Source organism: Ictidomys tridecemlineatus, chromosome 11 (genome assembly GCF_052094955.1).
Source record: "Ictidomys tridecemlineatus isolate mIctTri1 chromosome 11, mIctTri1.hap1, whole genome shotgun sequence".
Lineage (NCBI taxonomy): Eukaryota > Metazoa > Chordata > Mammalia > Rodentia > Sciuridae > Ictidomys > Ictidomys tridecemlineatus.
The window spans coordinates 38,512,280-38,540,226 of NC_135487.1; the positions used below are offsets into that span (position 1 = coordinate 38,512,280).

A 27,947-nucleotide genomic window follows, 5' to 3' on the forward strand; every position below is an offset into this window, starting at 1 on the left:
ACATGGTTAGGGCCTCATATCTAATTCAAGGTAGAGAAGGAACTGAATCCCAGTTCGGCACCATCGTACCAAGTATATAGCTGTGTGCATCCTGAAGGCTACTAACAAGTTACCTCGATCTAGACTTTAGGACTCTTTGGATAGAACTGACTTCCTGGTCAAATATAATCCTGATATCTTGCTCATTTTTTTATTCTTGGGAAAAGAAAATCAATTATATGGACATCAGCACAATTTAGGGAGAATACTAGGTAGGGTAGTATTTCCCCTGCAACCATTAAGATAAATACCAACATCTAAACAAATACCACATGATGTATGCAAAAAGCAAGAATAATGACTAGTCTTTGTACAGTACTTTATAATTCACAAAGGATATTCATATCTGTTATTAATTTTCTCTTTAAATCTTCCCTTTGATGTAGGTATTATAGCCATTACACAGATGAATAAATAGAGAACTCAAATAAATTTATTTCATCTGAAAGAAGACATATCATTTTATGGTCACCTAGTCTCCATTCCCCCATCCTTTGGTAACTATACCCTATGTTTGGGGTTGGGGTTGTGGCTCAGCAGTAGAGCGCTTGCCTAGATCATACAAGACGCTGGGTTCGATCCTCAGCACCACATAAAAATAAATAAAATAGGGGCTGAGGTTGTAGCTCAGTGGTAGAGCACTTGCCTTGCACACATGAGGCCCTGGGTTCGATCCTCAGCACCATGTAAAATGGATAAATAAAAATAAAGATATGTGTCCATCTACAACTAACTAACTAAATAAATAAGTAAAATAAAGGTATTGTGTCCAACTACAACTAAAAAAAATTTTAAATACCCTATGTTTTCTTTGAAGTTCAAATACCCTCTTCTTCAGCAACAGTGATTGAATCAGTTCAGACACAAGATATTCAATTTTTGAGCATCAAGTTTGGAGTATTTATTGAAAATTTATTCTTAAACCCATGACTAAGAGTCTGAGGTTACAGACTACCTCTATGAGAAAATATTATTATATATAATAATAAAATATATAAATATATATTTATATAATTTATATAATAAAACAGCAAAATAAAGGCTGGGGTTGTAGCTCAGTGGTAGAGTTCTTGCTTAGGATGCATGAGGCATTGTTCAATGTTCAGCAGTACATAAAAAAATAAATAAAGTTATTGTGTTCATCTACAACTGAAAAAAAATTTTTAAAACAACAGCACATGGAGCTGAGATTGTGGCTCAGTGGTAGCAACGCTTGCCTAGCAAGTGTGACACATTGGGTTCGTTTCTCAGCACCATATATAAATAAAATAAAGGTCCATCAAAAACTAAAAACTAATAAATAAATAAATAAATAAAACAGCACAATAAAACTCATCCTACCCAATGGAAGGTTAAAAATTAAAAAGGAATATATAATAAATTGATATATTGGGGCTCAGAAAGCAATATTCCAAAATATGTCACTTTGGCATGTTGTACTTTGAACTGAAGGACATTGAAAGAGCCTCGGAAGCAAAGTCTCCCTTTGACCTTCTCCCACATTCCTGCCTCCCACCCTTCTTTCTTCCCCAAAGTTAGTCATAAAACCCAAAATACCACATCATCCCCAAGGTGGGTCATAGAAACTAGAAATATCACCATAACTTCACCTGCCTTTCTGTGTAAGAGCTGGCCATAAAGAGCTTCTCTGACCTGCTCTGACAGAAGGTCATTAAGATCCTCATTACAGGAAAGCGCCTGTCCCATATCTCAGAAGCCAAGATGGGTTTCCCTTCTCAATCTATTACCATGAGGTCATATCTTTTTTTCCAACCACATTTTTTTCACGTGACTGTCCATTCTTCATTGAACCTAAGTATAAAAATAGTTTCCCCTGAATCTTTGAATCTTTATTTCTGAATGTTCCCGTGTCATGTAAGCCCCCCAAATCCCTTTTCTATCCTGATACTATCACTGTCAGGCACTATAACTGACTGTTCCAGCTCTGAGCTGGGAACTGCCAGGCTCTCAACTGGCCCTTCCTTGTATGTCAAACACCCTCCCACCCCCCCACCCCCGCCCTACGAGGGCTCTTAGCCTAACCCTATCCCATCTCCCATCAGGCCCAGCCAGGGCCCTGCCTGTACTCTCAGCCTGTCCTGAGCCTGGCTCTTAGCCTGCTCTTATTCAAGTGCTGAACCAGTTTTGCCCCAGCCCTGCCCCCGCGCTCAGCTGGGCTCTGCTTGTGTTTCTCAGCCTGAGTAGGGACAGGAGCTCTCATCTAAATCTTTCATTAAAATAATATGTTATGCTTTTCTCTTATTAATATCTTCTTTGTTATAGGGATATCTGATGTGACCCTTAGAATGTATGAGAAAAAGCTTCACATCTTTCTGCCTCTACAGATGGTGGAACTAAATCTTAATGTATAGTATATTAAATGTAAAAATGTCAATATTGCCAATTGGCTTTTTTTTTTAAAGGAAGGATTTTTTTTAACACCTTTATTCTATTTATTCACTTGTATGTGGTGCTGAGGATCGAACCCAGGGCCTCACATGTGCAAGGTAAGCACTCTACCACTGAGCTATTGCCCTAGCACCTCCTAATTGGCTTTTTAAAAATTTCAAGCAGGGTACTGTGGCTCACACCTGTAATTCTAGCTACGGAGGAGACTGAGCAGACGGTTCATAAGTTCAAGCCTAACCTTGGAAATTTAGTGAGACATTGCCTCAAAATAAAAAATAAAAAGGGATGAGACTGAGCAGCGAAGCACTTTCCTACCATGAACAAAGTTTTGAATTTAATTTCCAGTGGGGAATAAAATTACACAATAAATTAGCTAGAAGAAGAGACATACTTAAAAATACAAAAAGACAGAAAGAATAAAAATTAAAAAATACACCAGGCAAATATGAACTGGGTTGTGATCTTAACATCTGTCAAAGAATAATTTTAATCTCAAAAGCTAAGAGAGTTATTACATATTCATAAAAGAAACAATAGATAACAAAAAAACCTAAAAAGATAACAATAGAAACAAAAGATACAACACATGGATGCATCTAATCATACAGACAGAAAATACATAGAACTCATAGGGAGAAATACAGATACATAACTGTGGCTGAAGATTTTAATATCCTCTTCTCAGAAACTGATATATCAAAGCTTGAATAGTGAAATTACCGTATTTCATCAATTTTGCATCTTAAATGAGTAGCTTCCACAGGATTAAGACACAATAAATGTGAAAACTAAAATTATAAAGAAAATATTAGGAGACTATTATAGTTTGGGACTGAGGAGAAGGGAAGAATGAAACTTCAAAAACACAAACTACAACACAAATATAGGACTGGGGATATAGCTCAGGTGGTAGAGTCCCTGCCTAGCATGTGTGAAACACTGGGTTCAATTCTCAGCACCACATATAAATAAATAAATAAAGGTCCATCAATAACTAATAAAATATTTTTTAAAAGACACTGGGGGCTGGGGCTGGGGCTCAGTGATAGGGCACCCGCCTTGCACATGTGAGGCCCTAGGTTCAATCCTCAGCACCACATAAAAATAAATATAAAAAGATATTGTGTCCATCTACAAAATAAGTAAATAAATAAATAAGATTTTTAAAAAAGACACTGGACAAAGTACATAAGATAATAGAAGGTTATATACCAGATGCACAAAACCATTGAAAATAAGTAAAAGGACAGCAACCTCTAAGTTAAAAAAAAATTAAAAACAAGGGAAAAAAAATACAGGGGGAAAAATAAATAAAATTTAAAAGTTACATTGTCACAGACCAAAGATGATAAAATGCCATATGCCCTAAGTCGAACTAACCAATCAACACATGGAGACAAAACTGGCAGGAAATATGTACAATAAATATTGCACAGCTATCTCTGGACTTTAGAATAGTGTGTGTGTCTGTGTGTGCGTGTATGAGAGAGAGAGAGAGAGAGAGAGTGTGTGTGTTTATGGGAATTGAGCCCAGGGCTTTGTGCATGCTCCCCCACTGAGCTACATCCCCAGCCCTTTTCTGTTTTGAATTTTATTATGAGACAGGGTCTAAACTAATTTGCCTGGACTGGCCTCAAACTTGAGATCCTCCTGTCTCAGCCTCCCAGATAGCTGGGAGTACAGATGTGCACCATCATGTCTGCCTTGATTTTCTTCTTAATACATTTGTCAACTCCAAATTTTTCACAGCAAAATCAGTTTCTTTTGAATATTAATTAAATAAAATTAGAAAAAAATTTGAATCACTTGAAGAAAAATGATTCAGTGGCAGAACGGTGGTATTAAAATATAAATCCTAAAAAGAAACAAAAAAAAATTTTCAAAGTCTGTATGCATAATGGGTGAAACTATATACACATTTTTTCTTTTTAAATTTACCTTAATTTTTGAAAAAAAAAGTGTATTTATACAATTGGTCAAAATAAAAGACAAGGGTTGGGGTTATAGCTCAGGGGTAGAACACTTGCCTAACATGTGTGAGGCATTGGGTTCAATTCTCTGCACCATATAAATAAAAATAGAATTTTATCAACAACTAAAAAAAAATAATAAATAAATAAATAGGGCTGGGGATGTGGCTCAAGTGGTAGCATGCTTGCCTAGCATGCCCGAGGGCGCTGGATTCGATCAGCAGCACCACATACAAATAGAATAAAGATGTTTTGTCCACCGATAACTGAAAAATAAATATTAAAAAAAATTTAAAATAAATAAATAAATAAAAGACAAAAGAAAATTTAGCAAAGGTGGGAGCAGAATCTTCAAAAAATATTCAAAAGAATCATTATTTTTTATTCTTCCCTCAAAAATGTGCATGAAAATCATTATCTTTATCTGGTGATACTGAAAATATGTTACAATTGGTGGAACATATACCTGACTGAGCAGAGCAGATATTTTTAGTAAACAATACTCATCAGACTGGCATCCTTAAAATGTAAATCACCCCAAACACCAGCCCTCTAACCCCAAGACAAAATGTTCCAACTCAGCCCCCGTAGCCTTGCTCTTTTTCATAATGGGAAGACTCTGATGCTATAGAAGTAGGTATAAAATCAAGCTTCATTATCCAGAGAGTATTTCATAGATTTTTAAGCTCCAGAAACTACACAAGGCAGCCTACAGAAGGGAAGGATAAAGTTCTTGCTGCTCCTCCATGATCTTACCACCCTCTGCCTGTCATCTAAGTACCCTACTCTTTGACTCTGAAATTAGGTCCACACTTCTTCTTCATTGGACAGACTCATGCATTATTTGATCTCCCTTCATTCACAAAGTCTTCCCTGAAACCCCCAGGCAGAGTTTTGTTCACTTTTTTCAACTAATATTAAATGAGCATCTACCATGTTCCAGATTTGTATCTGAAGCCCTGTGTTATGGTTTACTGAACCATATGATAGTCATGTCTGAGCCTGACTCACTGGATAGTGGATGTAATTTTTTTTTAAAGTACACTTAAAAGGTCATTTCTTCCATGTAGAAAGCTGCCTACTCTGTATTCAGTAGCAGTTAGGTATTCACATATTCAACTGATTGGTGTGGTGGAAGGATAAGCTTTGAAACCAAAAGAACTTGAGTTCAAATACTGGCCCTGCCCCTTACTAACAGAACCAGAACAAATGACCGCTATGAATATTAGATAAGCACACTATAGGAGCTCCACAACTTCATGAGAAAGTGTAATCTGTAAAGAATGAGAATGCAAGTGATAATGATGTGTGAACAGGTGGTACAGAAAAGATATAAGACCAACGAACTTGCAAACAAGAAAAAATTATTTAAAAATTAGCGGGGGCTGGGGTTTTAGCTCAGTGGTAGAGCACTTGCCTTGCACATGTGAGGCACTGGGTTCAACCCACAGACCACCAAAAAATAAAATAAAGAAAAAAAATTAGGGCGCAAAACAGCAGAGAAGAGAACGGATTTCAAGTTCAAAACTAGCCTCAGCAAAAGTGAAGTGCTTAGCAACTCAGTGAGACCCTGTCTCTAAATAAAATACAAAATAGGGCTGGGGATATGACTCAGTGCTCCAGTGCTCCTGAGTTCAATCCCCAGTACTATAAATAAATAAATAAACAAACAAATAAAGTAGCTTTCTTATGTTAAGAGGAAATCTGATTTTTTTTCTAAGTGCTTGATACATTTGCAAGATGAAAACATCAATGGCACAAGTACAAGCATCAGCACTACTCAACAAAGACTAAGCAATAGAGATATTTATTTATTTATTTATTTATTTATTTTGAATTTTAAACTTTATTTATTTTTTCTTAGTTCTCGGCGGACACAACATCTTTGTTGGTATGTGGTGCTGCTGAGGATCGAACCCGGGCCACACGCATGCTAGGCGAGCGCGCTACCGCTTGAGCCACATCCCCAGCCCAATAGAGATATTTAAATGAAATAAAATCCTTAGGTATATGGAACAAATTGAAAATGAGGATTAGGTTGACACAGAAGCTTATTAACCAACAATTTTAAACACCATGATAATGATAATTTTTATAGCTACAATTTAATTAATTAACTTATTTGTTCTGCAATATTAGAGATCAAACCCAGGGCCTCACACATGCTAGGCCACTGCTCTACCACTGAACTACATCCTTGCCCTTTTTAAAATTTTATTTTGACACCTGGTTTCATTAAGTTGCCCAGGCTGACTTCTAACATAGTTACTACTTTTGACTATACATTTATATTCAGGCACTTTACACATATTAGCTCATTTTAATCCCTACAACAACCTCATGAAATAGAAATGATCTCTCCTTTCCACTAATAAGGAAATGATCCCAAGAGGTGATAAGACTTTCTGAAGATCTTGCAGAGCAGAGGAGGTGGGTGAAAATAAAAACCCAAAGTTTCTTCCAACAGTCTCCTTTTTCTTTTTTCCTTTTCTTTCCACACATTTTAAAAAATTGGTGCATTAAACATTTCTCCTTCTAAGTACCATCATTTGCTTCAGAGCATCATCATTTTTTCCCCAATTACAGTTCATCCTTCTGGTCAACACGGACTTCTTCATTTTCACCCAGCAAACCTCTTTCTTCATTGTCTTCCTGCACCTGCCTGTCGGAATTTCCTGGTTCCTCCTCGGGATCCTCTTCATTTTCCTCTTTTTCAAGTCCCCAGATGTCATCTTCCCGTTCTTCTTCCTCTTCCTTTCTCTTCTTGGCCTCTTCTTCCTGTTTTCTTTTTTCCATTTCTTCATACAGTTCTCTCCATTGCTTTTCTATGTCCTGTTTAAAATGTGAAATTTCAAAATAATTTACAGAAAGAATAAATAAAGTTAACCCACTTTAGAATGTCTGGCATCTTCCCATAGCCTAAAAACTTTCTGGGATAGTATTTATTTACACACAAAATTTCAAATGTGTGGAATGAAAATGTGTGTGTGTGTGTGTGATTTGTAAATAAAAATTGATTCAGAATTACCAAATATTTATTGAATGCCTACTATTGCTGCTGAACACAGAGCTAAACAATCTACACACATCATTTATATTCCTCACTGCAATGCATGAGGTAAGTGTTACTTGTCCTACTTTCTAAACATAGGATCTGAAGTTTGGATTTCTTTATACATTTCCCCCAAATTGAATGTAAGCCCTATGGAGGCAAAAACTTCTTTATTTTATTTCTTGGCTATATACCTAGCTTTGAACAGGCAAATATTTGTCAGCAAATATTTGTCAAGTGAACAAATGGTTCAATAATAATAGTTATTATTAAGCACATATTGTATGCCAGTAACTTATGAGATAGTTGGTATCATTATTTCCGAATAATAAAGAAGTTAAATAACTTGCTCAAGTTTATACAGCCAGTGAAGAATGCAGCCTGAATTTGAATCTAAGCAGTCTAGTTCCAAAACTCATACTCTTTTTTAAAAAATTTTTTAGTTATAAATGAACACAATGCCTTTAATTTTCTTTATTTATTTTTATGTGGTGCTGAGGAGCGAACCCAGTGCTTCACATATGCTAGGCAAGCACTCTATCACTGAGCCAGAACCCAAGCCCCAAAACTCAAACTCTTTTTTTGAACTTGCAAAATTGTTATATTTGGTAGATGTCAAGGAAAAATACAAACCCAATTTTTTTCTTTCCAAGGGAAAGCAGTAGTCCAGGACCTAAGTATGGTGCATGCCTTGATTCTAACGAAAACTCATACTCTTAACCAATATGTAATAGTGACTCAATTAAACAATATTTGATGATAACCCCCAAATAAACAAGACAAAACCATACTAAAAGGTATAAAAAAGTCTAATAACTTTTCCCCATAATTATTACTTTAAAGCTTTTTTTGAAATATCAAGTACCCTTTTTTGTTGTTGTTGTCTATACTTTGCAAGTACTTTAAGGATGTTTCCTGTTGCATAGTCAAGCACTGGCTACATCCTGCTTGAATGGGCCTTCCTGCAGAGCCAGGACATCTGGATGCCTTGTGTCACTATCATAAGGCCATTGTCTCAGGTATTACTCCACCCATACAATATTCTGGGAGGACAGAGAAGCTAGTAAACAGCACTTTCTGCAAGCCATCCATCCAAAATGGGCTCAGTGGCTCCCTCCTAGAGCACCACACTGAGTACTCAGCATGATGCACAAAAGGTATATGAGTTCTGGGTTCAAATTTGAACTCACCAAGTTAAAGAGTGCATGTGGTCGACCTTGTACAGTTTATACTCTTAATCTCAATTTCTACATCTGAAAAATGGAAGTAATAATATCTTTTTAGGTCATCTTAAGGGCTGAGATGAATTTTGCAAAGTACTCACAGAGTCGTAAGTACAGAGTTGTAGATGTCCAATGAATGTGAGTTCTTTGTCTCACTTCTCAAGGCCATGTTACCAGCTGTGGGTTATAATGTGAGACTGATTTTTAAAATGCAAATAATAGGGACTAGAATTGTAGCTCAGTGGTGGAGCGCTTGCCTTGCCCATGTGAGGCACAGAGTTGGATCCTCAGCACCACATACAAATAAATAAATAAAGGTATTATGTCTATCTATAACTAAAAAAAATTAATGCAAATAACAGTGCACAACTGAGGACACAGACATTTGGAATACAGGTTGGGGAACATCTTACCTTTCTTATTCCCCAGGTCTTATTTCCAACCTCTTCAGCAAACTCTTCATCATTTGTAAGAAGGAAATTGTCAAATATACTGCCTGATTTTACCTGTTAAAATAAAATAATGGGATTATTAAAACTGGATGCTTAAATATTAAAGGGTCTGAAAAAAATCATCTGGAGTCAGGCACAGTGGTACATGCCTGTAATCCCAGCAATTTAGGAGGCTGAGGTAGGAGGACCACAAGTTCGAAGCCAGTTTCAGCAACTTAGCAAGATCCTAAGCCAATTTAGCAAGATCCTGTCCCAAAAATAAAATATAAAAAGGACTGGGGATGTAGCTCAGTGGTGAAGCACCCTTGATTCAATTCTCAGTTCCAAAAAATAAATTATAAAAAAGAAATATCACCTGGAGGATAGGGATGTAGTTAAGTGGTAGAGCACATGCTTACCTATGCAGGGCCAGGGATTCATTCTCAGCACACACATACCCAAATATAGTTCACTAGGAGGCCCTTGCTAAATGCAGATTCCCAAGCCTCAGGCTCAGAAATTTTAATTAAAAATGGAGTTTGGGAGCCGGACACCATGGCACATGCCTATAATCCCAGCAGCTCAGAAGGCTGAGGCAGGAGTATTTTGTGTTCAAAGCCAGCCTCGGCAACTGAGAGAGGCCCTAGGCAGCTCAGTGAGACCCTATCTCTAAATAAAATATTTTAAAAAAAGGCTGAGGATGTGGCTCAATTGTTAAGTGTCCCTGGGTTCAATCCCCAGTATCAAAAATAAAAAATTAATAATAATATTGATGGAGGTTAGGGTGGGAATGCAAAGATTATTAAAAATTCAAATCATCCAGCATGCTTTACTGCCCCAGATGATCTGCTGTAGAAAGAAATTAATCTACTGATATCCAAGGCTTGGTGTTCCTTCAAGCCTCTACCCACTATTTAAGAGGTCTGTAAAGAAACTTCCATAATTCTGCTAACCTCTAGTTTGTGCCCAGTGGCTCATGCCCCATCTCAGATTGACAACACCTCCTTCTGATGATGCCTACATATAGATACTATATTTAAGGTCCTCTCCTTAGAATAATCAGAAAAACTAAAAGAACATGGGGGAAAGAAAAGTTTTCATAAAAATGCAAGCAGAATTTAAATTCTCTAAAATTTAGATCCTATACCATATTTCTCTATTTTCTTAAATAACATTTTCAATATTCACCATTGAAAGAAAGATTAATTAAATTCATGGTATGTAATATTTTCAGTGTTTGTTTATTTATTTCATAACAAAGGAATAGAATAGAAGGAGCACAAGACCTGGAGTCAAACAGACCAGTTCAACCACATAGTAGTTGTATGATCTTGGGCAAGTTACTCCACTCCTCTGATAAGAGAAGGGAAATAATAACTCCCTGTGATAGTGTCATGAAAATTAGAGCTAAAAAATGCAAAGCACAGTGTTCAGCAGATAATAGATGCTCAGTAAATGATAATAGTGATTATACTTTTTTGGTATATGGATATATTTCAAAACAAATAAAAGGAGGGCCAATCAGTGATATTTTACTTTAGCGCCATGTTAAATCTTCAAGTTAATTTCACGGGAGAAGTTGTGTGACCAAGAAAAAGCCTCAGGTGAGTTACACTATGTCACTCCCCAAAGCTTTGAAAACTTCCACCTTGCCATACACTTTTGGGATCAAAAAGGGTTTTGTTGTTGTTTTTACGTATTTTGTTTATGTTTTTGTTTTTCATGAGAAAGACTTTTATTTGACTCATCTCACCCCACCAACCAACAAAATAGATAAAGATTGTTATTTTGCTCTGACTAATTTGAAAAAAAATTTGTCTTCAAAATTCCTTGTGCAGAGAGGTTGTGGCCCAGAAGTAGAGCGCTCGCCTACCATGTGTGAGGCACTGGGTTCGATCCTCAGTACCACAAAAAAATAAAGATATTGCACCCACCTGTAACTAAAAAATAAATATTTTAAAAAATTCTTTGTGCAACTGTAAGATATTTTCTGACTTTGGGGATTTTTTCTTTTCTTTTGTGTTGTCAGCAATCTTGCTTAGAAAACTGCCTGTTTGCCTGGTGTGGAGGGGCAAGCCTGTAATCCCAGTAACTCAGGAGGAGGATTGCAAGTTCTAGAATAGCCTGGGCAACTTAGGAGACCTTGTTTCAAAATAAAAAAAATAGAAAGGGGTTGGATGTAGCTTAGTGGCAGTGTGCCCCTGGCTTCAATTCCAAGCACCAGCAAAAAACAAGGAGAAGGAGAAGGAGGAGAGAGAAAGGAAGGAAGGAAAGAAGGTGATCATTAGCTGGCTTTTCCATTTCTCCTGTTTCCCATATTACTAATCTCTCTTGGTCTTTTCAGTGACCCCTTGCCCTCTTATGTCAAATTCATAGATTATGAGAGTACTAGTCCTGCTTCCAAAAACTTACCAGTGGGATGACCTTGGTCTATTTACCTCCTCTCTATGCTTATGTTTTCATCTGCAAAATGGCAAAATGGAAGAAAATATACCCTCTCTGGTTTCTTCACACAGGAGAAAAGAACACATAAGAAAGAGTTTTTGTTTTTTTTTTCTTGGTGGTGATGAGGATTGAACCCAAGGCCTTGTGCATGTGAGGATGTTGCTCAGAGGCAGAGCGCTTGCCTAGCTTCCTAGTCTGGGTCACCAGACACACACACACACACACACACACACACACACACACACACAAATTGAAGGAAAAAAAATGGAGATAGCAAGTCCCACCCTCCTGGCTTCACAGGTCTTTGACACAGACCACCTGATCTAAAGGATATCAATGTGCTTTGCATTATGTCTGGGCTATACTTGTTGAAGTTTATCTTACTGAATAGATCATGAGGAGTCCCAAAGGAAAAGTATTTTCTTTGCTCTGCCACCCCCGCCTAGCCTCTGCCTTGACCAAAGAATGCAATTACTTATATCTAAAAGGAAAAAATAAAATAAAGGGATTATGTTTGAAGGCCTCAGAACAGGGAACAGGAGGGGTCAGGGCAAGGCAGAAAAGTCAACCGACTTGCTAAGTAGGGATGAAGGAAGGACAGAGCGGGCAACTGAACCGGCAGAATATCCAAAGGCTGGAAAGGGGGGTTAGGGTGGTTGGGGAGGGGCAGGTAAAGGAATATCCATCGTTTTCATGTGTAGAGTCCCTTGGCTTTTCCAATAAGGTGCAGAGACTGTGATAAGCTGTATGCTCCAGGTTAGCTGAGTGGGGATGGTAGAGTAGACGGCTCGATGCCAGACCTAACTAGATGCCTTCAAGGGCGATGCTAGCATCTTGCAGAATTCTCTCTCTCTCTCTCTCTCTCTCTCTCTCTCTCTGTCTCTCTCTCTCTCTTTTACACACACACACACACACACACACACACACACACACACACACACACGCACCATAAAGAGGTAATGCTGGGGGTTTAGAAATAGAGTCTCACCCGAGTCCCAGTATCTGCATTTTAATAAGGTTCCCCAGTGACTTCTATGCATGCTAAGATTTGAGAAGCATTTCTCTGGCATGGTTTAAATTCTTAAAATAGAAAGGTTTGCCTGCTTAGAGAGGCTGAGAGAACCCAGAGCAATTAGTGTCAAATAATTTTTAATTTTGTAGATGACTAAAGTTTAAAATGTGTACCTTAAGGATTTCATTGGGGGAAAAAAAGGGGAGGCATTTTAAGACAATAATCAGACTAGGCATAGTAATATGATCACGTGTTTCCAAGATGTAGAAAGTTCCTATAATGTATTAAAAAGGGACAATTAAAAAAGAAAGATAAGAATGCAAATTTGTGTAAATTGTATCCACATTTATCAGATAAACCAGGAAGGAAAGCTGTGCTATTTTTCTCCGCCACTGCTCACCTGAATCCCTTCCCTGCACCTGGTAATTTACATATGTGACCTCCTTGCACTTCTATGTTGGTGTCCTTGAACCAACAAAAGTGGAATTAAAGTGGGAAGTGAATAAAGAAATTAAGAGACACTTGAAATATGATGTGTCTAATCCAGAGATCTTTGGTGGCTGTGAGCTATAGAGATAAAACAGAGATCTCTAGGACCAGGGACCTGCCAAGATACACCCAAGGATAAGTGGCTGTGGTTTCCAGAGGTTCTGTTGTATTGTGGGTGTTGTCATTACAGAAAGAACTTTAGAGACTGACAGACATGTATTTGAATTATCCTGTCTCTCCCATGCACGAGCTGTGTGCTCTTGGGTACCTCACTTGACATTTCTGAGCCTCAATTCTCTCCATTGTAAAAGAGGTAATAATAAAATACCTTACAGAGGTGTGGGAATTAAGGAAGAAAATATAGCTAAAGTATTGATCCCAGGCCAATTTTTACAAAACCAAGTTACTTCCTCTCCTCTTCCTTTACCACTGAGTCACATCCCAAAGCCTTTTTTGTATTTTATTTAGAGATAGGGTCTCACTGAGTTTCTTAGAGCCTCACTAAGTTGCTGAGGCTGGCTTTGAACTTGCAATCTTCCTGCCTCATTCTCCCAAATCGCTGGGATTACAGGCGGGCCACCATGCCCAGCCCAGATCCTAGTTTTCTGCTCACCTTCCCGGTGGTATATTATCTGGCAATTTAACTTTTCTGAGCCTCCTTTTCACATTTAGAAATAGAAGATGTATAATGAAAATTAAATGGCATATCCCTTAATGCCATGCTTGGTACATGGTAGGAACTCAGTCAATTTTAGCTTTTATAAGAGCTAAAATTACTAGGATGAATATAATTTCCCATTTTAAAGATGAGAAGTTTGAGGTTTAGAAAGATAAAGGCTTATTCAAGTTTGTGATTTCCAACCTGGGGATCTTTCCACAGTGTGAAAACTAGAACTGTTGATCAGAGTCCAGAAAGCTTTACCTGCCAAAGATCCAGGCCAAGAACACTGATGTTATAATAATGACAAATGGTGGGGTCAGGCTTATATTTAGGGTTGTCTATTTCTGGATGAATCCACTCTCCCTGGTAATTGGGATTGTCAATGATCCGAGGTTTCCACTGTCCCTGAGCAAAGAACCAAAGCATGAACACAGGATTAACATTTTTCCATTCTTCTGATCTCATGTAATCAAAAAGGCCAATCAATTCATTAGAGTTGTTGTGTATTAGACATAAGAATTCAGAGCAGGATTCCTGGAGCTTCTTTCCCTTTCTTTGAGTTAATGCACAAGACTCTTTCAAGTTGCCTTTTCTGCTCAGAGGGTGCTAAAGGATGGGGCAGAGACTCATTCTGAGCGTGTCCCCATCTCTGCATGAGCTTATTCATGAAGTTAAGAAACTGTGGCTTCTCAGAGAACATCATCTAAGTATCTTGGCACTCGGGCCAATCTCCTCCTGGTGGGTGGCACAGGAAACTGTGGCCAAATAAAATGCTTGCCTCAGTCAGTTTTATTGTTGGTCCACTTGTCAACTGACTTCTTTAGTTCTTGCTTTTGACAAGAGGTCAGGAATTCACCCTTAAAAAGAAGTTCTGTTCCCTAACAGCTTGAGTTCATGCATGTTTTACCCTTTCCCTTCCAGGCCCACTTCTGAGACTTCCAGATACTGACCCCAGACCCATTTCCTGTTTGGACCATGTTCTTTTGGTTGCTTTCCACTGCACTGGACGAGCTCCTTGCTCAGGAGCTTTAGCATTGTCCTTACCAGCCTATCCTCTCCCAGTTGGGCACAGCCCTGAGAGAAGGGTTGGCATGAGGACAGTGTTATTTGGGGTAAGGGAGTAGAAGTGAGGGAAAAATGACCACAGGATCTCAGAATTTGTTTTGTAAATTAGAATATACATTGCTTCTATCTTATTTCTCATACCCATTGGAAAGACATACACCCCCTTCCCTCCCTCCACCTCACCTTATATTTGAGGTTTGGTATCAGGGGCCCTTCCCACTCCCCATCCATCGCCTCATTCCAGTCATCCGGCTTTTTGGCCTCTGGGTCTGGGATGTACTCAAAGTCCTCCCAGTCCTAAAATGAAATGTTTCTCCATGCAGATAGATCTGTGGTCTGGGATGAAACTGGGGCCCCAAGTTTAGTCAGGAGGAACTGGTTCCCTACCCCAACCATCTTTCTGCTCACCTACATAAAGGGCCAGCTCAGGACTTTGTAAATAAACTCCTATGCAGGAAACAAAAAGCCTTTAAGCAGCAACTCCTGCCCCACCTCTGGGTTCTCTGTCACTCTGACCTTGAGTACTTGAAGCTCAAATCAGATAGGAATTTCCCTTGTCTCTGACCTCACCCTTTCCCCAAACATGTGCTTATTATGGTTTGGATGTGGTTTGTTCCCACCAGCATTTAATTGCCAGTGTGATGGTATTGAAAGGTGTTGCAATTTTTGAGACAGATTTTCTAGGCAGGGTTCTCTCAAGAGGATAGCTCCCAGGATAGGATGCTAACTTTCTGTTTCAGGAAGCTGAGCCCCAACCAGCTAATCAGTTTCCATCTTCTTCTGGTTCATTTTGCAGGGGGAACAGAGGCCTTCAGCCTCTCTGCTTTCACCCAGGACTTGAGCCAACTCTGACAGCATCAGGTGGAGGGTTTCACCAGGAGAGCAGATCTATGGTTAATCTTGCTGCCCTGAGCCTGCCCACCAGGTTTGGTAAGAGTTTAGACCTAATTTTCCCACGGTGCTGAAGGCCCAGACACTTTGCCTGATTATCTGTCTTAATCTCTGCCTAAATCTCCCTCCCCCTGTAATTGGAGTCTTTTGCTGAGTCTCTTTACATAAGGTTACACTGCAGTCAGCTTTTTGCCACTGTGACCAAAAGACCCCACAAGAACAACTGAGAGAAGGAAAAGTTTATTTTGGCTCATGGTTTCAGTTATTTACTCCATGGTCAGCCAAGTCTGCTACTCTGGGATCAAGGTGAGGCAGAATATCATGGCAGAAGGATGTGGTGGAGAAACAGTGCTCACCTCATGGAGGTCAGGAAGAAGAGAGAGAAAGCAGCTGCAAGGAAGATGAACTCTTTCAGGTCACATTCCCTAGTGACCCATTCAAACTAGTATGGACTGATTAGAGTACAGTTCTCACAATCCATTCATTTTGCCTCTAAATATTTCTGCATTAACAAAGGAGTCTTGGGGGGACACCTTATATATCCAAGGACCAAACCCAGCTGTTGGGTTCCCTGCTGCCCTTACCTACCCCAAACATCTCCTCACAAGAAACTGACCCTACTCTGACCTGTGGAGTAGCAACATGGCAGGTGGGGCCCTCCATGGGCTGGCTCTGGAAGACTTCTAGGCTGTCCTCCTATCATGTACCACCTTGAACTTTATCCTCCCAAAATACTGAACTGCTGCTTCAGTTCTTTTGACAATCATATTATTTTCCACCTTTGCTTCACCTTTTCCCTAGGTCTGGAATGTCTTTCTTCTAACCCATTTTTACTTCCCTTACTCTAGTGAATTTATTGTTTGAAATTCAGTATGTTATAAAGGATATAAATGCCATATATTAAGGATTTACCATGTACCAGACATTATGTTCTGTATTTTATATTAGCTCATTTAATCTTCACAACAACTTTCATGCATGGGCATCATACTAATCCCTGTTTATGAAACTGACTTTCAAAACAGTATGTTCTTTGCCCAGGGTTTGTTAGTAGGTTGAGGTCTCATAGTTAATAAGTGGTGGAACTCACATTGATGCTCATGTTTGTCTGGCCCCAGAGTCTATTTTTCTATCCCTTAGGTTAATCTAATCACTTAAACATCTTCTTTCTCAGACCACAACCTATACTCCACCCCAAACTGGGCTTGGGCTCTCACAGACTTTGACCTCCCTGGGTCTCAGCACTGATCACAGGGTATGATCTTTGTTTTCTTATCTGCCTCCCCTATTAGAGTTCTTGGAGAATAAGGGTTGTCCTCATCAAAGATACCTCCAGTACAGCTTTCCAGAATGATAATGAATCAATGAGTATGTACCTTATATTGCCCATATCAATAACTTTGGAGTCAAAGAAATAGAGGTGCAAATCTTCCTTCTAATGTGTGTATGCTTGGGCAAGTCACTTCGTTTTCTAATGTGTTTCCTTATGCATACAACACTGCTCACAGAGGTTGTCAGAAGGATCCTCAACAAATGTATGCTCTCTTCCCTCCATCCTGCTTTGAATACTGATCTTGATGGGCCCAGTCTCTGCTCTATCATTCCCAGCCTCCTCCTTTTACCTCACTGCTGGGATCCCATCCACTTCCCAGACAAATATCCTCTGACCTCAGGTTTCTTATCTTCAGGATCTTCTATTTGCAGGCGTTCATCCCATTTCCTTGGTTTCCGGGCATAGGGGTCTTTTATTTTCCTGGGAGGCAAGAACTGCCAATCATCCTCCAGTTCCCCAGTTGCCACTTGCTGGTTGTCAATTTTGACTTCATAAGTAGCATTGGGACGAATGATCAGAGTATACAGGTGAGTGTCTTTATTGATCTATAAAGGAAATGGGGAAATATCTCAGCTCTATATTGAACTTCTTGGATCTCAAGCATTAAATACACGAGATCCACAGTTCCCTGAATGCCACCTCCCACATTTTCACAAATATACTTTATCACATCTTCCTCCCCTTTCTCTGGTTAACCCTCTAGGGATCCTGGGTCTGTTGTCCTAGTACACACTCCTCCAGTCTCCCTCACCTTCCAGCCTCCTCTTTACAATAGCTCTGATCATTCTCTGATCTTGACTTTTTCTGTCTAGCTCACTAGACTATGAGCTTCTCAACAGCTGGAGTCATATATGATCCATCAGTTGCATTCCTGCTCCAGAGGAGGACATCAGGGAGCTCCTGCACACACAGCCCCCACACCATCCTCCTCAGGAAGGCTCTGGGTTTGAACCAATAACCCAGGCCCCATGGCTTCTTTAGACTCAGTTCCTATCTTCTTTGTGCCCTGGCTGTGCCAAATCTCTGGCGGTACCACTCTTCCTCAAGTTTCCTTGACTTTTCTCAAGCAATTTTCTCCGCTAGGAATTCAGTTCTCTGTAAAATTATCATATCCCTTCAAGTTATGCTCATCTTTGAAAACTTAGCCCAGGGAAAAAATTCTTTTAGGAAGGATTGCTGGACTGGGATTGTGGCTCAGTAGTAGAGCGCTCGCCTAGCATGTACGAGGCACTGGGTTTGATCCTCAGCACCACATAAAAATAAATAAAATAAAGGTATTGTGTCCAACTACAACTAGAAAAATATATATTAAAAAAAGAAGAAGAAGCATTGTCTAAGCCTCCGGTTTGGGTGGGGGTCCTCCCCTGTATTCCCAGACCCCAATTATACTAGGTGGTCATTTTCCTCTTTTTTTTTTTTGGTGCTGGGGATTGAGCACAGGGTCTTGTGCATGCAAAGCAAGCATCTATCAAATGAGCTATATTCCCAGCCCCAACTTTCCTCTTCTTGACTCTTATCTTCACTTAATTGTAAGTTTTATCAGGTCAGAGGTCATGTCTAGCACATCGTCCACCCCCAAGTCCCAGCTCAGAGTTAGCATTTGGTGAGTGTTTGTCAAATTACTCATGAAATCCACCTACTTTCCTTTAGCTAAACTTAGTGTCTCTAGCCTGATGTTACTATAATAAACTGACCCCTCATTTTAAAGCCCAGCATTCCTTACCTCCCCATTCTCCCCAGTATCTAGCATTAGGGATTGGGCCATGTCATGCATTGAGAACTTTACATGACTTCACAGGTTTCTGGATCAGCTGATCTTTTGTGAATTTATAGCACTTCCTTAGTTCTACTTTCTAATCTGTATAATGTAGATGATAGTGTTTAGTTTGTAAGGATTAATGAGGTAACCAATATAAAATGCTTATCCTTCCCCCCAGGCTCAGGACCAGCCCTATACACTCACCCTGCACTTGATGGTCTTGTTATTCTCATGGTATTTCCCTTGGTAATGAAGGATGACCTGTACTTTGTTGTTGCCAAAGCCACAGATGTCAGGTCCTGGAAATTAAACCCCAAAGCATGATTTCACATCAATTTCAGGCAGTTTGCCCAGTCCAAGGCCAAGATCCAAGACAGACATAGCCTGTGTGTTAATCAGTATGATCAGCAAGAAATACATGACATACTCTACTGTAGGAATATTTGAGAAAGATTTAATGAAAGGAATCTTTATAAAGGCAGGGTCAGGACATTGGGAAAGCTATAGTGCTATCTCAGGGCTAGGGAGTGGGGTTAGTCCCACCCAGGGCCTGAAGGGGTAAGGAGGAGGAGTTACCAGAGCTTGGAAAAAGAGTCCTGTGGAGAAGCAGCCAGGAGAAAAGGGTACTCTTAGTTGAGGGATACAGCTCTTTTCTGTCTCTCTGATGTCCTTCCAGGGATCCTATTGACCAAACCAACCGGAATCCCCTCCCGTGTCAGGCATTCTATACCATGTCATTTAATTCTCACAAGTAGGTATTACTATCTCCACTTTTAGCTGGGAAAATTGTGTCTCCGAAAAGTTAAGCAGCTTGCCCAAGGTCAAACAGCTAATAAGAAGCCTTGCTGGGATTGAAATCACTGCCTACCTAGTTGCAGAGCCTTAGGGCCTTTCTACCTTGTGAAAACTCTCAGGGGAAATATTTATTGATCAGTAACTCTGAGCCCAGAGAACTTTATATGCCAAAGGTTCAGGAATAGACTTTAACCTAATTTTCAACTTCACCTTCTGAGTTAGTGTTCTCTGACTATCCAACACACACAAACACCCCTACAAAGTGCTCTAGCTACATTGATGTTCTCACCATTTCTCTACTTCCAACTGAATTTTATGACTCAACTTTTGCACACGTGCTTCCTCTGCCCTCATTACATACCCTCTACTTCCTTCCCTCCTTATTAAAATCTAACTCAATCTTCAAAGAACAATTAACATCTCTTCCCCAAATCCTCCAGTTGAACTGAATCATGCCATGATCTCATTCTGTGATCTTATAGCACCTCATTAACATCTTTTAAAAAATATGTCCTTCATTCTTCCTCCCTGCAAATCCCTTACGGGAGATTGAACTCAGGGGCACTTTATCACTAAGCTACATCCCCAACAATTTTCTATGTTTGATTTAAGACAGAGTCTCACTAAATTGCTTAGGGCCTCACTAAATTGCTGAGGCTGGCCTTGAACTAGTTCTCTAGCCTCATCCTCCCGAGAAGCTGGGATTACAGGTGTATATCTGAGGGTTCATTCCATCGGTTAAAAATTATTCAATTGCCTGAAGGTGGATGGATGAAGTAGAAAAAATACAGGCTTTAGAAGCAAATGGACTGGGTTCAAGTTCTGGTTTCCCACTTACTCACTTTAGGCAAATTTCTTGCCTGAAAGAAAACCCAATCTTATAGGGTTGTTTGAGGATCAAATAAATAACGTACACATAAAAGGGAAAAAAATCACATTTTTATTATTTCCAATTTCCCTACTACTACCACTGTGTACACATACATTTCTTGTGAGAAGGGTAAATTCTGAAGAAAGAAAAATGAGCAAAGACACATAATTTTGACAAACAGTGATGCTATAAGAATGAAGGTCATATTTTTTTAAAAGATATTAATGAGGTGCTATAAGATCACAGAATGAACTCTGAGTAAGAGATCAAATGACAAAAAACTAAGTAGGAAAAGGGGAGGATGCAGAGCACAGTGTTTTATTGTAGTAATAGCTTTTGAGACTGTCTACATTGTTTATGACAACCTTCTCTCCTCACCCCAAACCCAGGAGTATTGGGAATCACACCCAGGACATTGAACATGCTGGGCAAGCACCTCAACCACTAAGATAGAGTTCCAGTTCCCTTCTCTTTCCCCTGTGCTATAAATTTGCTAATACCAGGCACCTCCCCACCTCTTTGGTCTATTTATATTAACATTTAGGTTTAGAGTTGCTTTTTTCATATCCTGTTGAAGAGTCCTACTGCACAGGTAGTGTGAAACTATCACATTACAAATTTTGTTCCAGGTCAACGTAAATCTTTTCAACAACCACAGTAGTTCTTATCTCACTTAGTACCTTGTGGGACTGACAGCAACTGTTTTCAGAGAGCTTACCAAACATGATGTAATACTCAGATTCTGAATGCATATCCTCTTGGTTCAGGGTGGCAGGAAATAGTTTCACATACCCGCCACCGCAATCAATGCCTTGCTCGTGTTTTACTGAAAACTGAACCACCAAGGTCTCATTCTCATTGCTGAACGGCTTAAACCTTGTTGAAAGGGCATAAAACTTGGCATCTTCACTGGTCTGGAGACCTAAAAACAGAGAGCATAGAGACTTTAGGATTAAATGACCAAAAAGCAACCAGAGAGACTCATCACTTGATGTAACCAATCTCTGGTATTTTCTCACACACAGTAGCTGTGCTGAAAGTTTTACACTTGTAATCTCATTCAAGCCTTAGAACAATCCTGCAAAATGGTATAACCCCACTTTACAAGTCTGGAGGGTGAGTTCTGGGAAAGTCAAGAGACCTGCATTGGACCACATGCCTGATAAGGAATCAAGCTGGAAGTTTTAGCCACATTTGACAAATGCTTTCTTTCCTTCTATCCAAGCTACCTCTGCTTTTCAAGAGATATTTAAACACTGCTCTGTAGCTTTACAAAACAAGGCCCTGTTTTTTTTTTTTTTGTTTTTGTTTTGTTTTGTTTTTTTGAGACACCTCCTCTCCCTGCCCCACCCAGGCCAAAATGAGGCTCTGCCATGCAAAAGTGCTGAGGTTAAAAGAGGCCCTGCAGGGGCAGGGGCTATGGCCTAGTGGTAGAGTGCCTGCCTTACACATGTAGGGTATTAGATTCGAGCCTCAGCATCAGATAAAAACAAATAAACAAAGATATTGTGTCCATCTACAACTAAAAAAATGTTTAAAGAGAGAGACCCTGTATCAACTCTTAGATCAAATGATCATCTTTGCTATTGTTGACTGAACACTTAATCTTTTTTTAAAAATATTTTTTTAGTTGTAGTTGGACACAATATCTCTATTTTATTTATTGTTATGTGGTGCTGAGGATCGAATCCAGCGCCTCACACAAGCTAGGCGAGTGCTCTACCGCTGAGCCACAACCCCAGGCCCTGAACACTTAATCTTTACCAGACAATATGTTCATTCATGTTTGTTATTGCACTTAATCCTCATAAAACCCTCATTAGTTGGGCTCTACTGATGTCTCCACTTTGTCATAAAATTGATGAGGCCATTTCACTTGTCCAGGATCACCCAACCAATCCTTCTAATTCCAGAACCCCCAGCCTTCACTTCAAGTCTTTTACCTCCTCCCTCTTCAGCAAATATCATGGTGGTCAGGGATCTTAGAGTCTTTCTAGTCTAACCACATTACTTTATTGATGAGGAAAACATGCTCCAGCGAAGAAAGGTTACTTACTCAAGATCACACAGTCACAAATAACAGACAAGCCAAGTCTCCTGGCTCCCAGGCCAGTAGTCTTTATTATGCCACGCTGCTGCCCAGCTGACTGGTGATGGCTCTGCCTCTTTAACTCTCTGAGTCTCATTTCCTCATTAACAAAATGTGGATAATTATTTCTATCTCACAGGGTTCCTGGTGAAGGTCAAGTAAGCAAGAGATGCAAGAAGTACTTATAAACTGTCAACACAAATCCCATAAGTCATATAAAGAATTGGTTCGTGCAACGTGCTTTTGGAGACAAAATCATTCTTGTATGTTAGACCCTGCAGTTTTGTTCAGTATTAATTTATCTCTTAGCTTTCCATGTACTTTTAACTTCTTTATCTCTAATTGAAATTCCCATTATATTTTAACATAAAATACTCCCCACCTTTTTTCAAATTTCCAAGTTAATAAATGCAATATTTCTATTTTTTTTTTTTAAAAGCTATCAACATGCAATGTAAGGGGCTATCATGATTCATGCTTGCTCAAGGTCTTTACTTCATGAGCTCACAGTTCTCTCTACTTCCCTGAGTCACACTCTGGTGAATTTAGGTTTATTTCAGTCCCTTTGAGTAATTTTTAAGCTCCTGAAGAACAGGGCCATCTTTATATTCCCAGCATCTAGGACAGGGCCTGGAATACAGGAAATGCTCAATAAATGTGTTTTGAGTTATTAAAAGGATGATAGGTTCTGATTCAGATAAGTTCCCTCAAGCATTTATTGCACACCAGGCTCTTTGATAAGTACTTCCCTGTCTGACATCATATTAAGAACTGTGCACATTTTTATTCCATGATGACTACTACTACTACTATTTTGCAGTACTAGAGATTGAACCCAGGAGTGCTCTACCATTTAACTACACCTCCAGGCCTTTTGTTTTTTAGAGACAGGGTCTCACTCAGTTGCCCCCAGCTGGCCTCGAACTTGTGATCTTCCTGCCTCAGTCTCCCCAGTTGCTGGGATTACAAATATATGCCATTGTGTGTGGCCTGTTCTCATTTTAAAGAGATTTTTTTTTTTTTTTTTTGGTACTGGGGATTGAACTCAGGGGCACTTGACCACTGAACCACATCCCCAGCCCTATTTTGTATTTTTATTTGGAGACAGAGTCTCACTGAGTTGCTTAGTGCCTCACTTTTGCTGAGACTGGCTTTGAACTTGTGATCCTCTTGCCTCGGCCTCCTGAGCTGCTGGGGTTACAGGCATGTGCCACCCTGCCCAGCTAAAGAAAATTTAAAAGAGATCTTTCTTCAAAGATCTCAGGGAGGGGAGCAGTTAGAGAAGCCAGGAAAGACTTCCTCGGAGAAAGGAGTGGCACAGGATCAGAAGAGCAAGTTTTTTGTTTGTTTGTTTTTGTTTTTTAAGAGAGAGAGAGAATTTTTATTTATTTTTTAGTTTTTTGGCGGACACAACATCTTTGTATGTGGTGCTGAGGATCGAACCCGGGCCTCACGGATACCAGGTGAGCGCACTACCGCTTGAGCCACATCCCCAGCCCAGAAGAGCAAGTTTTGAGGCTCTGTTCTACCAAACTCTGCCTGATTCAGTTCCCCTTCACCAAGCCTCTTTCATACCCCGGGGACCTTCCAGACAACCAAAAGGAATCTGAAGAGCTTGAGTGGGATGAGATGTGAAGGATGACAACTGAGAGTGAAATGATAGGAGATGGGTGGCTATGCAGACTGCCTTACTGGAGTCACCATGACACAGGTGTCTGTCCCATGGGTCACTCAGTCTCTAATTCTCTAGAAGCAATTTTCCAGAGTGGATTTAAATAAGATTTAAAATGCTCAAACCAGTTTATAATGCTCTCCTTCAGTAAACATGAAAATGAGATGCATAACAGTAGCCAGGAAGGAGAAGATGGGAAATCACTGCAGAGAATGATCAATGAATTCTATTTATAGACAAAAGCTTTCTGAGACCAAAAACCCATGCTGACAGCCCTAGTCCTCAGAGCTCACTCTTTCTTCACAATACTATTTGCCCTTAAAATGGCTCTGTCTAATGAACATGGCAAGTGATGATACTGTCTCCTAAAATCAAGGCTCAGAGAAGTAAAAAGACTTGTTCTAATTGTACAGCTAGTAGGTGATGGGAGTTAGCCCTAGGTCTGTTTTACTCCACTATCTACGATACTAAACTGCTCTAGGGAAGAGAAACATTTGGACATTATGCAGTGCTTTCTTCTGCTTCAAGTGCAGAGTGCTACTTGAAAAATCCTAGGGGGGTTGGGAAAGCAGCATAGTCCGAGTAATGAACAGTTTCTGAAGCCAGACCCACAATCAGATCTCAGTCCCACCCGTTGGCAGCTGGTTATATGGACTTGAGCTCATAACCCAACCTCTCCTAGGCTCCTTTGCAAAACTAGGAAAATAATAGTGACCACCTCATAAAGTTGTTAGAAGGACTAATGGGAATAATATGTGTAAGGACCTAGTTTAAAATGCCTATTATTCAATGAATGGATATTATTATTTTAGTAGAAAGTTAATCCTTTTCCATTTACTATTTTTTTTTTTCCTTTTAGTCATGGGAATTGAACCCAAGGGTATTCTACCACTGAGCTACATTCCCAGTCCTTATTATTTTTTATTTTGTGACAGGGTCTTGCTATGTTGCTAAAGCTGGCCTCGAATTTGTGATCCTATGGCCTCGGCCTCCAGAGTCACTGGGATTAGGTATGCACCACCCTGCCTGGTCTCCATCTTCTAATTTTTTAAGTAAGACAAATGAATTGATAGTCAGAAATAAAAACAATTGCATAAAAGTCAGAATTTTCCCATTCAATTGGTGCATTCCTGAATTCCAGTATTTACCTTTATCTTTTTCTTGGTCTCCATAAAATTTTCCTGCGGTAAGCTGAAATTTACCATAATCCGGCCGATGTTTAGATTCTACCCATCGTTTTTTCCATTCATCTGTGGAGTAAAGGAGAAAAAAAAAGCAACATATTAAACTTATTTGTGACTGGGTGTGGTAGTACACATTTGTAACCTCAGCTACTTGGGAGGCTGAGGCAAGAGTATCACAAATTTGAGAGGAGCCTGGGAAATGTAATAAAACCCTGACTCAAAGTAGCATAAAAATGGTTGGAGATTAGATCAATTCTTGTCTAGTGTGTGGGAATCCATAGGTTCAATCCTCAGTACTACAAAAAAAAAAAAAAAAAAAAAGGAAAAAAATTTTTTTGTTAGAAAATAAAATGCAGCCAATGCTGATCAAGTCTTATGGAAAGGGTAAGAGTATAACAGAGGATGACTCCAATATTCCTGAAATCCCCTCACTATACAATGCCTAAGATCTTACTCTTCAGGCACTACCACATGAAGTGGCTTAAATACCAAGTATGTGAGTAATTTATACATAATGACTTACTCTAACATCTTTTATGACAGTTAAATTCTAAAGACTACCATGGAAATATGATTGAAGGGCATGAAATATTTGTTCTCATAAAAGTAGATAGAAAAAATGTGCTTAGGAGGCTAAATCATACGTACTTACATTTAGCAAAGCAAAATAATAAAATTATCTTACCAAGTAAAGAGATTAGCAGTAACATTTTATACTTCTTGAATTAGTAATGATGATAATGAACAATCAATTTCCATTTACCCTCTTTTGTTGCTTAAACTTTTTAGACTCTCCCTTACGGTTTCAAGGAGATGCTGATAAATGTGTTTTGTTTTGGCACAGATGGCATGCAGACAAAGAGGCATTCTTTTTGGGACCTGGCACTCCATCCAAACATTCATTGCCTTTGTGATTTTATGCTTCAGAGTTGCTGACTCCCACTTCCCGGGCCCATCCTGGTCCCAGAGTCACAGGGCAATTTGGCAACTTGAGATAGAAAAGGCCTTGGAGGTAGCCTTATTTCATCTCCTCCCTGCAGCTGAATAGATATTTTTCAAATTCCACTCCCCAATATCTCAGCCTTAGCTCTACCCATGAAAATCCTGAATCAACATACACCCATTAAGGCCACTGTGAGCTGCTCTGTCAGCTACTGTTACTCAAGCCTGATGACTCAACTACTTCCTTTCATGAAACCCAAGGACCTTGGGCTTGCTTTTGAAGGAGTTAAGAATATACCACCCTAAAATATGCTGCTCTGGCATATTGACTGTGTTGAATTAAAGACTTTTAAAAACAGCAGGTGCAAGAAGATCACTCTGACCTTCATTCTTTTTCTTAAAAATAGGAATAAGGGCTGAGATTGTGGCTCAGCAGTAGAGAGTTCGCCTAGCACATGTGAAGCATTGGGTTCGATCCTCAATACCACATAAAAATTAATTAATTAATTAATTAAAGGTATTGTGTCCAACTACAACATATATATATATATATATATATATATATATATATATATATATATCACAACCTATTACTTGTCCAATTCAGTCCAATTTTATTCCTGTGGTATATATATATATATATATATATATATATATATATATATATATATATACCACAGGAATAAAATTTTCATGTGAAAAATGTCTTGCTGTGCATGGTGGCGCACGCCTGTAATCCCAGCACCCTGGAGGCTGAGGCAGGAGTATTTCTAGTTCAAAGCCAGCCTCAGCAATTTATCAAGCACCTAAGCAACTCAGTGAGACTCTTCTCTAACTAAAATATAAAAAAGGTCTGGGAATGTGGTTCAGTGGTTAAGTGCCCCTGGGTTCAATCCCTGGTACCAAAATATATATGTGTGTGTGTGTGTGTGTGTGTGTGTGTGTGTGTGTGTGTTGTGTTTGTGTGTATATTCACGATATATATATATATAAACGTAACATTCTTATTATTGAAGATGGAAATGGAACCTCATGAAAATCTGGACAAACCTCATTACACCAACCTTTATCTTCCTAGTCACTTCACTACCCGATTCACTTCCCTACCAAACACATTTCACATTTCACAACCTATTACTTGTCCAATTCAGTGTTTAAGAGATTAATTTTGCTCCTCTGCATTTTCACTTCTTTATGAGCAATCCCATGCCACATAAAACATGTATTAAGTGCCCAGCACGGTGGAATACACGTATAATCCCAGCAATTTGCAAATTCAAGGCCAGTCTCAGCAACTTAGCAAGGTCCTAAGCAACTTAGTGAGACCTTGTCTCAAAATAAAAAATAAAAAAGAGCTGAGGAGGATCGGGGGTTGTGGTTCAGTGGTAGAACAATTGTCTAGCATGTGTGAGGCACTGAGTTCGATTCTCAGCACCACATATAAATAAAAATAAATAAAAAAATAAAGCTCCTAAACATCTAAAAAGTGTCCCTGGTTTCAAGTCCCAGTACAAAACAAACATGAATTAAGTAAATTTGTATGCTTTTCTCCTGTTATTCTGTTTTACATCAATTTAATTCTTAGTCTCAGCAAGGACAGCCAAAAAACCTAAAA

The 27,947-nt window shown here is 39.3% G+C and overlaps 1 protein-coding gene and 1 long non-coding RNA gene across 2 annotated transcripts in view; one reads left to right on the forward strand and one right to left on the reverse strand.

Moving 5' to 3' along the window:
* Positions 1 to 27,947, forward strand: part of LOC144368053 (uncharacterized) — an 86,355-nt gene that overhangs the window by 25,288 nt on the left and 33,120 nt on the right. The gene's annotated exons all lie outside the window — the stretch shown is intronic.
* The window catches only part of LOC101960961 (calreticulin), a 29,043-nt gene continuing 7,364 nt past the window's right edge, over positions 6,269 to 27,947 (reverse strand). Inside the window, exons 3-10 of the mRNA XM_078026241.1 lie at positions 25,355 to 25,456; positions 21,164 to 21,367; positions 18,984 to 19,078; positions 17,356 to 17,565; positions 14,980 to 15,093; positions 13,993 to 14,136; positions 9,107 to 9,199; positions 6,269 to 7,250 (exon numbers count right to left, since the gene is read on the reverse strand). Of these exons, the coding sequence (XP_077882367.1) occupies positions 6,999 to 7,250; positions 9,107 to 9,199; positions 13,993 to 14,136; positions 14,980 to 15,093; positions 17,356 to 17,565; positions 18,984 to 19,078; positions 21,164 to 21,367; positions 25,355 to 25,456 (1,214 nt within the window). The 3' untranslated portion in view covers positions 6,269 to 6,998. The remainder of the gene's footprint in view (positions 7,251 to 9,106; positions 9,200 to 13,992; positions 14,137 to 14,979; positions 15,094 to 17,355; positions 17,566 to 18,983; positions 19,079 to 21,163; positions 21,368 to 25,354; positions 25,457 to 27,947) is intronic.